Source organism: Cebus imitator, unplaced genomic scaffold, assembly GCF_001604975.1.
Source record: "Cebus imitator isolate Cc_AM_T3 unplaced genomic scaffold, Cebus_imitator-1.0 Scaffold57, whole genome shotgun sequence".
Classification (NCBI taxonomy): Eukaryota; Metazoa; Chordata; class Mammalia; order Primates; family Cebidae; genus Cebus; species Cebus imitator.
In genome coordinates, this window is record NW_016107372.1 from 7,740,961 (window position 1) to 7,753,454 (window position 12,494).

At 37.9% G+C, this 12,494-nt stretch overlaps 1 protein-coding gene across 1 annotated transcript; it reads left to right on the forward strand.

Annotated features, from left to right (window-relative positions):
- Positions 1–543: 543 nt before the first annotated feature.
- Positions 544–6,028, forward strand: SCG2 (secretogranin II). Its single transcript, XM_017529154.1, has 2 exons — positions 544–755; positions 3,722–6,028. Exon 2 carries the CDS (start codon positions 3,736–3,738, stop codon positions 5,596–5,598), a length of 1,863 nt encoding a protein of 620 aa, XP_017384643.1. The 5' UTR covers positions 544–755; positions 3,722–3,735; the 3' UTR covers positions 5,599–6,028.
- Positions 6,029–12,494: the final 6,466 nt, after the last annotated feature.

Genomic DNA, 12,494 nt, shown 5'->3' on the forward strand with positions numbered 1-12,494 from the left:
TAACAGAGATATAAATAATTATTAACTACTGAACTTGAAGTGTTATAAATGCCCATTTTAAAAAACTATATTGAAGCTGTTAAAGTTGACTCTCATACAAAAGAGAGACAACTCTCTTTTTTTATTCAAATAAATATGATTTTAAAAGAATGACGGCTGATGTCATAAGAAATATGGTCTTTCATATTTGTAGTGTGTCCTCCATTCATCTTGGGTATACCAGGAAATGGTAATGTAATTTATTTGTGGGCAAAGATGAAAAAATAATCCTTGTCTGTAAAACTTGCTTATAACAATGAGGACAACAATCGCAACCACTGTGACACCAAGAAGCTATTATAACAAGATGCTAGAACGTAGATGAGATTATCTTGCAATTAACCGTATCTGTCTGACACATTTCTTTCTTTGTAAGAGAAATTGTGCAGACCAGTTTATTCCGTCTCAAAGATTTTCATAAAAGAAAAAGGAAAACTGCAATTTTTGCCACAAAAAGACAGGTGGCGTAAGCATGCAACTTTTTTTTTTTTTTTCCCTTAATATACAGTGATTATTTTCTCTCTGTTCTTTGAAAAAGCTCGCTTGTGCTCGGGTTTGTGGCTGAGCCCGGTGACGTCAGTGTGGCAGTGCGGAGTCAGGCACAGCGGCTCCCTATAAGCAGGGGAGCTGTCCGTGTGCTGAAACGGTCCGAGAAGCTCGCCCAGAGAACCGGGAGGAACATGCTGTGGACCTCCTCTGCCATCTAAAAAAAAGAGGTAAGGCTGCTTTTCTCTTTGATTTATTGGAAAGTTCTAATTGAATGCTCTTCCCTTAATTCCTAGCTGAGAAGAAAAAGACTGTTTGGCAAGCTTATGTCAATAGGATAACTGAATAGCAACCTGCTGCTCATCAGCCAATGTAAGGACAGTACATATGTGTGTATACATGATCGGGTCTATGCTTTATGCTACTTGATGCTGGATATTTACCAACCAGAGTGTTATTTAGGTAGTCATAGAAAGAAAAGTGAAAAAGTTAAGGATTTTGGTGTCAATACTCATATTAATGTAAAGTTAACCAAGCCCGATATCTTGTTTCTTTCCAAAATTTGTTATTTCTGCCATTAAGAACCAGATACGAATCCAGGGGTATAATTTATATGCTTAATATTTTTAACAGTAGGTTTCCAATGATTCAGAGGCTGTTAAGCATGTTAGTCATAGAGGCAACCAATTTTGGAACTATTTTTTTCTTTGATATTTATCTTACAACAGCTCTGAATTAACTAACCACATAAAATTCTTTTCTGAACTTGTATATTTGAAAGAGCTTACATTATTATCTCCTAATTTTAGTCCTAAGACATTAACTTAGGATTTTCCTGAACACTGGGTTCTTCCTTTTTCCAGGGTAAAACATTTTCTTGGGTTAAAGGTTAGCTGTGATCATGAATTATAGAGAAATGATAATTTTGAATACATGATGAAAACATTCATAACTTTGTAAATTGTTATTGTTATTACTATACTTTGATTTAAAGAGGATGTCCTATATGTTGCTAAAGATTTTGTCAGGGACAAGTATTTCTCTTTTCTGCATCCCAACTAGTTGGATTGCTCAAATTACATATCGTCACCTGCACGGGTCAATGCTCTAGCCTGATTTCAACAGCAAAGGCATTTTAACTTGAGGGATTTTAATGATAGCTATCGGGGGAAAACGATGTTCTAAATATATTTGGATTTCATAAAATTCCATTTTAAATCAAACCCTATATAGAATAGTAGAGCTGTTGAAACATCTTTACTACTTGAAAGAGCTGCTACCTGGGGAAAAAATCTTTTGAGTCTCACTCATAGGCAATAACTATGTCATTCAAATTGAACCTGAATAGATAAGCAAAGGGTGGCACTTGTTATGCTGTGGCTTAAACAACTGCAATGAGTATTCTGCTTCAATGCTACAGCAAAGCACAGTCCCAAGAAAGGATTTTAAAGACGAGCATATAATCCATATGTTGAGACTGTTTCAGAGTCGTGGTTTCAAAGAAATAAGTTCAATAAGGTTTTTAAGATTGTTGTTTCAAATGCGGATGTTGAAAGTTGATTACCAAAGTTGAGTTAATCCTAAAATAATATGAATGAGAGTGCATAATGTACTTTGACTTGAACCTCATTATTTTATGAATAAAAATGCTTATAATAAACATCTATTTATAGTAAATATTTTGGAAATATCATTTCAAATGTCTTTAGAGATTTTTCTTTGAATAAATTAAGTAATCTGGTAAATGTGAATCATTTAAATAAATATATATGTATGCTAAAATATTTTCATAACTAAGCCATTATTGGTCTCTAAAAACTGAAAACAAAATCATCAATATGATCTTGTGAACAATGGTATTTTCTACAATTGATGTCTAAGCTAACAGAAAATTGTATACATAAAACTTAGCTTATCTATCACAAAACCATGATCTTGTAAAGATATGAACAAACTTGTAAACTTCTTTTACATTCATTTTGTTTACAACAAAATAGCAAATATTAAAACAGTTTTTCAATGCTAGCAATATTAAATGTAAACATATAAAAACTAACCCTCTTGCTAAATCCTATGTGAGATTTTAAGGCATTGGAGAAAAACAATGAATGAAGATCTTTAAGTAGGAAGGATTCAACACATCATCTGTGTTTATTTGAATTGGGATTTACATAGTGGTTATTTTAAGATTTTCTAAACAGTATGAGTGATTTAAGATTTCACAGGTCCATACCAAAATAGACACAGACATAAGACAAACTGAATCTGAACACTCACAAGTTCAGAAATAGACTAGCTAAAAAAACTTATGTTCTCTCTGTAGCATCTGTTATTATTTACTATACAGTCTTGAGGGCTGATGAAAAGTATAACCACAATTGCATTTTGTAAGACAGCCATAATAAAAATTATTAGAAGAAATATGGAGCACAGAGATTTTAAAACATTTTATTGGTTTAGCATGTTTACACAAAAAGAACCTTCACTGGTTTAGTCCACTAGCTGGAATCTGAGAAGTTCTGGAAGTTATTTATGAATATTGGATTTGGTATCAGATTGAGAACAAGTTATTTCTGAAAAATATATGTGGATAGAACTCCCCACAAGGTAATTCAGTATGACTGACATGTAACAGTATCACTTTGTCATATATGGTCATGTAACTGCTGCTGTATTTTAACAACAAAATTTGAAGAACATTTCAGGAAATAAACCACATTTTTTTGAAACAACCTTAAGGACATGATTTGTGGGTGTGTATGTGTACATGGATGTTTTAAATTAAGCCAACGAATTATTTTGCCAATGACTTCAATATATAAAATAGCTAAAACATCTTGGGAAGTATTTGTTACTTTATTACAAAGAAGGTATACTAAACATCAAACTACATGTTCTATAGATGAAAAAATAAAATTTGAGAAATCTCATATCAGTGTTTTTGTTGTTCTTTTAACTAATAGAATGCTATGCAAGTTTGAGGTAAATGAGTAATAATTTTGCTAAAGATTCCTGTGGTTTGCTTGTGGAGATCATATAGAAAATATTCATGATTTTTTAAAAAGAGTTATCCTAAGTTTAATGTGAAATAATATCTACTCTGTTTTTTCCTCCCCTCAATGATCAATTATTTCTTTTGCTATAGTGTCTTCTATTATGTTTTAGTTGTGTTAACTCATATTTTCTTTGTTTTAAGGAACCCTTTCAAACATGGCTGAAGCAAAGACCCACTGGCTTAGAGCAGCTCTGTCTCTTAGCCCTTTAATCTTCCTCATCTGTGGGGCTGAAGCAGCTTCATTTCAGAGAAACCAGCTGCTTCAGAAAGAACCAGACCTCAGGTTGGAAAATGTCCAAAAGTTTCCCAGTCCTGAAATGATCAGGGCTTTGGAGTACATAGAAAAGCTCCGGCAACAGGCTCACAAGGAAGAAAGCAGCCCAGACTATAATCCCTACCAAGGTATCGCCATCCCCCTTCAGCAAAAAGAAAATGGTGATGAAAATCACTTGCCTGAAAGTTTGAGGGATTCACTGAGTGAAGACGACTGGATGAGAATAATACTTGAAGCTTTGAGACAGGCTGAAAATGAGCCCCAGTCTGCACCAAAAGAAAATAATCCCTATGTCTTGAAATCAGAAAAGAACTTTCCAGTGGACATGACTGATGATTATGAGACACAGCAGTGGCCAGAAAGAAAGCTCAAGCACATGCAATTCCCTCCTATGTATGAAGAGAATTCCAGGGATAACCCCTTCAAACGCACAAATGAAATCGTGGAGGAACAATATACTCCTCAAAGTCTTGCTACACTGGAATCTGTCTTCCAAGAGCTGGGGAAACTGACAGGACCAAACAACCAGAAACGTGAGAGGATTGATGAGGAGCAAAAACTTTATACGGATGATGAAGATGATATCTACAAGACTAATAACATCGCCTATGAAGATGTGGTTGGGGGAGAAGATTGGAACCCAGCAGAGGAGAAAATAGAGAGTCAAACCCAGGAAGAGGTGAGAGACAGCAAAGAGAATGTAGAAAAAAATGAACAAATCAACGATGAGATGAAACGCTCAGGGCAGCTTGGCCTCCAGGAAGAAGATCTCCGGAAAGAAGGTAAAGACCAACTCTCAGATGACGTCTCCAAAGTAATTGCCTATTTGAAAAGGTTAGTAAATGCTGCAGGAAGTGGGGGGAGGTTACAGAATGGGCAAAATGGGGAAAAGGCCACCAGGCTTTTTGAGAAACCGCTTGATTCTCAGTCTATTTATCAGTTGATTGAAATCTCAAGGAATTTACAGATACCCCCGGAAGACTTAATTGAGATGCTTAAAACTGGAGAGAAGCCGAATGGATCTGTGGAACCGGAGCGGGAGCTTGACCTTCCTGTTGACCTAGATGACGTCTCAGAGGCTGATGTAGACCATCCAGATGTGTACCAAAATAAGATGCTCTCCAAGAGTGGCTACCCTAAAATGCCTGGTAATGCTGGGACTGAGGCCCTACGAGACGGGCTCAGTGTTGAGGATATTTTAAATCTTTTAGGGATGGAGAGTGCAGCAAATCAGAAACCTTCATATTTTCCCAATCCGTATAATGGAGAGAAAGTCCTGTCAAGGATCCCCTACGGTCCTGGAAGAGCTAGATCAAACCAGCTTCCCAAAGCTGCCTGGATGCCGTATGTTGAAAACAGACAGATGGCATATGAAAACCTGAATGACAAGGATCAAGAATTAGGTGAATACTTGGCCAGGATGCTAGTTAAATACCCTGAGATCATTAATTCAAACCAAGTGAAGCGAGTTCCTAGTCAAGGCTCATCTGAAGATGACCTGCAGGAAGAGGAACAAATTGAGCAGGCCATCAAAGAGCATTTGAATCAAGGCAGCTCTCAGGAGACTGACAAGCTGGCCCCTGTGAGCAAAAGTTTCCCAGTGGGGCCCCCGAAGAATGATGATACCCCAAATAGACAGTACTTGGATGAAGATCTATTAATGAAAGTGCTGGAATACCTTAACCAAGAAAAGGCAGAAAAGGGAAGGGAGCATATTACTAAGAGAGCAATGGAAAATATGTAAGCGGCTTTCATTAATTCCCCTACTTTCACTCCTTCCATCCCAAGCAAACCCTAACAATTCTCTTTAGTGTGTTGACTTCTATCCTGTTAACACCGTAATATCTTTAAATGATGTACAGGCAGATGAATCCCGGTCACTGGGGAGTCTGCTTTGTTTCCTCTGAGCTGTTCTCTTGTGTATGGATATGTGTAAATGTTGTGACTCCTTGATAAAAAATTTATTATGTTCATTATTCAAGAAAGATATCTATGACTGTGTTTAATAGTGTATCTACTGGCTTTGGCATTGTTGATGCTCACATATGATAAAGAGTGTCCTATAGTTCTATTGAAAGTTTTTAATATTTATTGAATTATTTTGTTACTGTCTGTAGTGTTTTGTGGAGTACTGAAGCAAAAAAAAAATAAAGCATTATAAATATATAGTTTTATTTATAAGGCCTTTTCTATTCTGTGTTTTACTGTTGATTAATAAATGTTATTTCGGGACAACTTTGGACTCTTAATTCTGGAAAACCAGAGACAATGACTCTGGAGCAAGCAGCATGAAGCCAAAGGAGAGAATCATCTTCACCAGATAATTCAGGTAAGAAGTAATGGCTTTTATACATGTGATCATAGATCTGCTTGCGGAATGCCACATCCTCTCACAGCCCACTAGTTATGCTTACGCATGGTTTTCCTCATATATATAATCTATAGAGTAATATAGAGTCTAATCTTGATGTCGTAGGTATATTTTTTACTCTTGATTTATATAAGTAAAAGAAATGTAGGTCTCCAATACCCATAACCAGCATCAAAACAAAAACAGAAAGAAAAAGAAAAGGCTGCATATATGGCAATCAAAAATGACTACAGACTTGAAAGCAACCTGTCTATTCCCAGGTCATGTTGGTTCCCAGAATACAAGGCTGTTGTCTCTCTTATGTGACTTGAGAGGGGCCGAAGGACCCCCAAACTGACCATTAGGTTAGCCAAGGAGCACAGTCACAGTGGGAACAGATCAGCCCTATCTCCTGCCCTAGTGGGCAAGGCAGTGCATGATTATTACAGTGCACATCACTTTAGTGCAGTGTCAGCCACCTAACACATCAGCAGGGAATCCACACATCAGTAGGAAAATGTATAGAGCAATGAAACAATAATGGTCATAAACAAAGAAATAAACAATAGCTTTTATTTTTTGAGTGCTTACTATGCTACAGGCTCTATACTAAACAGTAAAAACTTTGCCTTAGTCTATAATTTGTTTAGTCTATAATTTTTCTCTCCCTTTTACAACAGGAAAAATAAAACTCAGAAAGATTAAATAACTTTCCCAAAGTTACTTAGCATTATGAGTTGTCAAATCTGTATTCTCAACCACTTCACTACACTGCCTCTCTGGGAAGTGCCCTTTCAACCGAGGAATGGGACATTGGGGTTAAATCTGAAGCACCTGAGGTTTTAGTACAGGTCACTTCCAAAAAAGGACACATGTGTGTGTATGTGTGCATGTGCTTCATGTATGTGTGTGTGTGTGTGTGTGTGTGTGTGCCCAGGGGGACCATCCCTGAACTATCAAAAGGCTGAACTGTCATAAGGCAGTTCTGGGGCCTGGATGCTTTAGGGGAAAACAAGGAATGTAGGTTTCCTAATTTATAATTTTGCCCAGATTCTTTTCTGTCCAATGATCATACAATTTTGTAGTATTCTAGAATCTGCAAGTGAGCAGGAACTTAAAGGCAATTATCTCTATGGGGTTTCTAATATGTAGACCTTATTCTCAAATACTTTCAAGATGGGGTTTTCTCCCTCACAATTCAGTATTACAAATTGGACACTATGGAGTGGCCTTTCTGCAGAGGTAGCTTTCCCACAGGTTATTGCAGTTCACTTTCTGCATACCCTTCTGAGATTGATATTAGTTGCAGTTTTGGAAGCTCAGCTAGGTAAAATAAGTTGCTTCATTTGTACAGCTGGTTAGTGGTGAAGTGGACTTTAACCCACAACTAACCGTAACTCTCAGGCATATGCTGTTCCATGTGGGTCTGACGCTTTATCATACATGGAGCTAGGTATGGGGGGAGGCTGGGGAACAAAGTGGGGCTCCTTCCAGTAGAGACATCTAGGATACTCACGTGGCTTCAGGTGTAGAGAACATATTTATATGCCATGCTTTGCAGGTATCCACACACACCTTCCACCCATTGTATACTCTGTCCAATATCATTTGTGTCATGCTATATAAATCATTCCTTGGATCCTAACTCAACTGCGTGAGTATTTCCATGGTAGCCCCAAGCAGAGATAAGAACTTGGCACATGCATCTCCACCAAAAACAAATTTGCCTTCTCTGTGATGTTTAAACATTTTGCTGAGAGGTCAGGCAAGGCTGATAGGACAGAGCAGATAAGGCTTCTGTCTGGGATTTATACACAAACCAGGAGCACGCCAAATCCTGCACTCTGGACTACACCATGCTGCTTTGTTCTTAAAGCCTCAGTTAGGTCTGACATTCCAGGACTCTCCAATGGAGATATTTTGGGCACCAGGATTGGCAGTTGAAAAGTTGTTTTAATTTGAGACACGTATTCTTCCCTGACCTCATTAGGCATCAGTCAGCAAGCACCTTTGCCTATTTGCAGTACCACCATATCTTTAGCTATTGACTCATCAGACTTACTTTGGATCCAAAGGTTGTTGTTGCTGTTGCTGTTTTTTTAAAGCACTTTAGTATGTTATTCCCTAGCATAAGAAATTAAGCTCTAAGTACAATTCAAGGATGTAGATGACAAATTAGTTGCTATTAGAGCAACACTACCCCGTCCCTCCCCAGAAGCCTCCTTTATTAGAAGTCGGGTGTAGCTCAGGCCTCCAGCCAGACACCCACTGCAGGCTACTTGTGAGAAGAGAAGGAAACTGCATGTGCATTAAAACTGGCTCCCTTGCTGGAGTCCTTGTCTCCATCAGTAGGAATCAGATAGAAGCCTGGTACTTTATGTTCTTGGCAAGACCCCACCTACTGATCCTTCCTTCCCCTCTTCACTCACAGCACATCCTCCCATCTGCCTTGGGGACAATTAGGACTAATATGATTGTGTCCTTTATAACAAGACTTTTAAGTCACCCTCTTCCCTCACACTCAAACCTCCCTAAATTTTTTATATCACCTTCATGGACTGTGATGGTTAATACTGAGTGTCAACTTGACTGGACTGAAGGATGCAAAGTATTGATCCTGGGAGTGTCTGTGAGGGTGTTGCTAAAGGAGATTAACATTTGAGTCACTGGGCTGGGAAAGACAGACCCACCCTTAATCTGGGTGGGCACAATCTAATCAGCTGCCAGTGAGGCTAGAAAATAAAGCAGTCAGAAAAACGTGAAGACTGGACTGGCCTAGACTCCCAACCTACGTCTTTCTCCCGCCCTGGATGTTTCCTGCCCTGGAACATTGGACTCCAAGTTGTTCGTTTTGGGACTTGGACTGGCTCTACTTGTTCCTCAGCTTGCAGACGGCCTATTGTGGGACGCTATGATTGTGTGAGTTAATACTTATTAAATTCCTATATATATATATATATATATATATATATATGATATAGGGATTCTTATATATATATAATATACATAGGAATTTATTATATATTGGAATATAGTATATATTAGAGGGTACAGAGTGAGAGTCAAATATATATAATAATATATTATATGAAATATATCATATATATCCTATTAGTCATCAGATTACATATTATACTATATGTATCCTATTAATTCTCAGAATTAGAAAATTACAGTTAAAAGGGGATGCTGTATGGGGCTTTAGGATAGGCTTTTAACTTAAATTAAGCCACATATTGAATTAGATACTCTTTAAAGCATGGCACCATTCTGATATTTCAGATATTTTGAAAATGTCATGCTCCTAAGGTGCATATATCCTAATTAGTTCTGTCACTCTAGAGAACCCTGACTAATATGTGGACCCAAACGTCTTCCCTTGTTCTATAACCTTCCTCAACATGTCCTTTGATACTCAAGGTTAGTCATAAGCATGACACTCTGCATCCTCAACTTCTTCTATGAATACTCTCTTCAACTTCTTGCTCTAAGGGAAACCTACCTCTCCCCTAAGGTTGCTGCTTTCCTTGCAATCCTCTTCCTTGTTCTTGCTTCTGCTTAAGGTACATTTTTTTCTCTCTTCCGAAAAAATATCCAGTGCTGAATCTCTTGCCATCCACCATTACTACTGGCGGTTGCAGTCATCTGCTGTCCCAGGTTACTTCATCTCATTCCTGAAAGATAGTAACGACTGCTCAATGTTGCTTTATCTAGCACTGCTTTTGTCTTAATGTTTGTTGATTTCAACATGCCTAAGATGATTTTTCCAGCCCAGGCTCTGTTTTCTATCAGCGCTTCAGTTACATGGTTATGCCTCTGCTCTTTTCCTTACCAATAACTGCAACCTGTACTAAATGTCAATTCCAAACGTTTCACTCTAACAATCGCTGTCTTTATTGCCAGGGTGCTTCCTCTGGTACCTCAGTTCTAATAATCCCTCCACCCCAAAAACTGAATCCAGGCATCCTGCCATATTTTCACTCTCTGTTATCCCTTTTATTTTTCCTACCCACTTTGTCAAGCATAAAGTTAACGGTGAGTCATTATAATCACTACCTTGTAAACATTTTAACTCTCTTCTGTCTCTCATGTTCAATTGCATTCTCTTTGCTAAACCACTACTCTAGTTAAGTTCAATTCTCCACCCCATCTTACCTTCTCTCCTGCAACTGAGCATAGCAGAAGCAAGACACATAACAACACTGACTGATTTCACTTTAAATTCATGCTCACTTCCCTCAAGTGGACCATAATGCTGATCTGTAATCCTCACACACCCCTAATCTATTCAGTTTCTCACTCCTTAGGCAATAATATCACACTTTTCCTGCTATCTGAAAATATTCATCACTGTCTGCACAATCCATGCTTTCACATAGTCATCTGGCTTCATGTTTTACTAAAAAAATAAAGCAACCCCAAGGAAGAGAGGTACAGACGCCCATCTCCACATTGAGCCGCCTACAGTACACTCTCTGCTTTCCTGTTTCGTTTTTCAGGGGGAAGGGAAGTGACTGGTCTGTGCTCCTGTCTTATTAGCCTCTGTCCTCTTGCTAACTTTAGAACCTTGTTTCAGTAATTTTCCTCCTGTTTGTTGAATCAACTTTCCCCTCTCTATTGACTCATCCCTATTAGCCTTCAAATAGGCTGCTTTCTTTCATCTGCAAAACCAACCAAACAAGCGAACTCTCTCCTGATCCCACGTTGTCCTATATCTACTGCCCCATGTCTCTTCCCCTACAGAAAAATTCCTGTAAACAGTTGTGTGTCCTTATCCAAATTCTCCCTTCCCATTCTCGAATTCCTTCAGTCAGGCTTTTGCCCTCACCTCTTCATAGAAATGGGCTCTTGTTAAGGTAAAGATTGACCACCATATTGCCAAATCTGATGCCCAATTCAAAGTTCTTATCTTATTTGGCTTAGCAGCATTAGACAATATCATCACCTTTTTACCTTTGAACACTTTCTGCACCTGGTGTCCAGGCCACTGAACATGCCTGGTTCTCTCCATACCTCAATGGCTACACTTTTAGTCTCCTTTGCTGTTCATCTTTATCTCCCTGGTTACCAAACATCAGAGACCAGAGCCCAGACCTTGGAACTCTTCTCTTTTCTATCCACACTTATTCCACAAGTATTCCAGTTCAAGCCTCATGGCTTTTACCACCAACTATTGGCCAACAATGTCCACTACGTGTAGTTTATAATGTTTCCATTAACTCCAAACTCATACATTCAACTGTCTAGATGACAACCTCACCTGAATGTCCAATAGGTGTCTCAAATGTCATACAGCCATAGAGGAATTCCTGATTTCCCATTTTTTTTTGGCAAAATTTCAGCTCCTCTCACAGACTTTTCTCTCTCAGTTGTTCAGAACAAAACCCATATTTTCTTACTCATTTCATCCCAACATTGCTCTTTATCTTATAATACATTCATGACCTGGCATCAAATTTTGTTGTCTCTTTCTAAAATACAACCACATTTCATTTTCTCACCACCTCCACTGTTGCCAACATGCAATAAACCATAATCATCACTCACTTGTGTTATTGGAATATATTCCTTTTGGTTTTCCTGCTTCCACTCTTACTTTTTCTATATGTTAAACATAGCAACTAGTGCGATCCTATTATAACCTAGATTAGAGGATACAGACAGATAGTTATTGCCATGCTCTACAATGTTCTACACGACCTAGCTCTGAACTCATTTCCTGTACTTTTTTCATTATACCCTCCCTAGGTGCATTGACCTCCTCACTGTACTTGAAAGTGGTAAGCATATTCCCACCTCAAGATTTCTGCATTTTCTGTTTCCTCTTTCAAAAATCCTATCTCCCCAAACAGCTGCATGATTTTCTCCCTTACTTCTTTCAAATCTTAGTTGAAGTATTGACTTCTTGGTCAACTTCAATTCCTACACACCTTTCCTATTTCCTTTTCTTGCTTAATTTTTTTCTCAGCACTTATTACATCCAACATTCTCAACTTACAATTATATCTAAGTTATTGCCTACTTCTTTATCACTAGAATGTAATCTTCTGGGGGTAGTTATTGTTTATTTTATTTATTGTTGCATCTCTACTTCTCTAGGTCAGTAACCAAAACACAGAAAGTGCATAGGAAATAGTTATTGACCAAATGAATGAATGGGAGATGAAGAAATGAAGACAGAAAAAAGGAGGGAAAATAGTGTGTTTTTCTGTTTTTGCATTGCTATAAAGAAATACCTGAGATTGGGTGATGTATAAACAAAAAGAAGAGGTTTAATTGGCTCATAGTTC